Raw genomic sequence first — 2,389 nt, 5'->3', positions numbered from 1 at the left:
GAAGAAAGCGAAGAAGAAAAGTGAAAGACGAGGATCAAGAAGGAGAAAATCAGAAAAAGAAGAATAAAATGAGGAAAGGAAAGGACGGAAAGGAAGATCAAGATGAAAGGAAAGAAGAAGGAAAAGAAGAAGAAAAGAAGGAATAGAAGATCAAGGGGAGGAAGAAGAAAAAGGAGTAGGCGTAGGAGGGGGAAGAGAAGAAGAGCAAGTAGAAGAAGAAAATGCAAAGGGCAGGGTAGGAGGAAATGAAGATGCTGGTAGAGGAGAAGACGAAGAAAAAGAAGAAAAGAAAGAAAAAGAAGAAAAGAAACGTAGGAAGAGATCAGGAAGTAAAAGGAGGAGGAGGAGGATGAAAAAGAGATGAATAAAAAAGAGATGAAGAAGAAGTAGAAGAAAGAACATCAAGAAGAAGACGAAGACAAAAGTAGAAGACAAAAGAAGAAGAAGAAGAAGAAGAAGAATTGGAAGAAACAGAAAATGAAAGACGTAGATCAAGAAGAAGAAAAAGGAGAAGGACAGGAAGAAGAAGACAATAAAAGAAGGAAAAAATCAAGAAGAAAGAAATAAATGAATAAAATGGAGGAGAAAGAGAAAAACAAGAGGAACGAGTGAGAGAAGAAGAAGAAGAAATGAAGAAAACAAATAGCAAAAGGAGGAGTAGGAGGAAGAAAAGAAGATGAAGAAGAAATAGAAGAAGATGAGGAAGATGAAGAAGAAGGAGATGAGAAAGATAACGAAAAGGAAGAGAACAAGAAGGCGAAGCAGAAAAAGGAGAAGAGGAAGAAGAAACAGAAGAAAACTAAGACTTGGATGTTAAATTAATTGTGACGGAGGCATAAATACTGTACAAGACATCGAGACGGTAATACACATATTTTGCTACGCTAGCTTACACGCATCCATACACAGACACATACACACAACCACATACACAGCCACCCCTTACATATAATATACACAATGACATAATTTGAAATACAAGTTTCCCTTCAATTGTCACACGCTGATATATCAGAAATCTCAGGAACGGCCCTCCACAGCTTTCGCAGTGATTTACAAAGAACAACACGGTTCGGATAGAGAAAGATTGTAAACATACACAGGCATATACACATGCATTCAGTAAATAGTTTCCGTGTTGTATCAGGTACTCACATATACCATATTTCAGAAACGGACCCACACGCACACTCTCAAATTCACAAACAACAAAACACTTCTTTGGAAGGACGGGCGAGAGAGCTCGAAAATGAAGGATGGGGGCCTAATATAGATTGAAAAAGATATCGTCAATGAAATACTAAAAAGAAAAGTGATTCAACTTACAGTCGTGTTAAACTGGACAGATTTTGGAAGGTGTCTGCTTTGATTTCCTTGATATGATTAGCACCCAAAGATCTAAAACATAAAATTGATATTAGAAGCAATTTTATAGAATATTTATGAGAGAATATTGGGTAAACAATTACATGAAGGAAGAGATGTACAGCAAATCACAAGGATGATTACTTTTATTACGAAGATGTTACCGATAATGATGTTGATGATGACGGCGATGAATCATCGGAGGGAAGAAGAGGAGGAGGAAAACTGTGGTGATAGAGATTGCGGTAATTGTGGTCTTCATAGTGATGAATATGACGATATGTCAGAGGTGAAAATATATGGGGCTAGTATTCGTGACAAAGATATGATGCTGGTGATGAGAGTGATGTTGTTAATGTTGATTCTTATGATAGTGATGGGGATTAGCATTTCATTCATGGATATGAATATGATATTGAGAATGGTGACGGGTGAAGGGCTTAAAATGAAGGGTGGGCACATAATAGAAATTTAGAAAGATATCGTCCATGAAATACTAAAGAAGAAAACAGATTGAACTTACAGATATTCTAAACTGGACAGATTTCTGAAGGTATCTGCTTTGATTTCTTTGATATCATTCGACTGTAAGGATCTGGAACATAAAGATTAGAAGTAATCTTATAGAATATTTATGATAGAATTTTGGGTAAACAATAAGTTGAAGGAAGAGTTTATTAGCAAATCACAATGAATTGTATGAGGGTGGAGGAGGAGGAGGAAATGTGGGAAGGGGTGTAGGAAAACTGAAAGAGATGGTGGTAGTTGTGAGCTTGATAGTGATGTATACGATGATGAGGCAGAGGTGAAAACATATGGAGGCAGTATTCATGACGAAGATCTTATGATGCTGATAATGAGAGTGACATTGTTAACGGTGATTCTTATGATAACGATAGGGATTAGCATTTAAATGGTGAATATGAATATGTTATTGAGGATGATTAGGCTGTTGGTAATGCTTCTGTTGGCTATGATGATGATGGTGTTCAAGATTGTGTCATGCCTGTCATGGTATTTTATG

At 36.6% G+C, this 2,389-nt stretch overlaps 1 protein-coding gene across 1 annotated transcript in view; it reads right to left on the bottom strand.

Annotated features, from left to right (window-relative positions):
* Nucleotides 1-2,389, bottom strand: part of LOC106868084 (latent-transforming growth factor beta-binding protein 1) — a 42,084-nt gene that overhangs the window by 23,561 nt on the left and 16,134 nt on the right. The window contains exons 7-8 of the mRNA XM_052977857.1: nt 1,889-1,960; nt 1,327-1,398 (exon numbers count right to left, since the gene is read on the bottom strand). Coding sequence (XP_052833817.1) covers nt 1,327-1,398; nt 1,889-1,960 — 144 coding nt within the window. The remainder of the gene's footprint in view (nt 1-1,326; nt 1,399-1,888; nt 1,961-2,389) is intronic.

The sequence above is a fragment of the Octopus bimaculoides genome, chromosome 29 (assembly GCF_001194135.2).
Source record: "Octopus bimaculoides isolate UCB-OBI-ISO-001 chromosome 29, ASM119413v2, whole genome shotgun sequence".
Taxonomy (NCBI): domain Eukaryota; kingdom Metazoa; phylum Mollusca; class Cephalopoda; order Octopoda; family Octopodidae; genus Octopus; species Octopus bimaculoides.
Note: the sequence above shows the minus strand (reverse complement) of the source record. Positions and strands in the feature narration are given on the sequence as shown.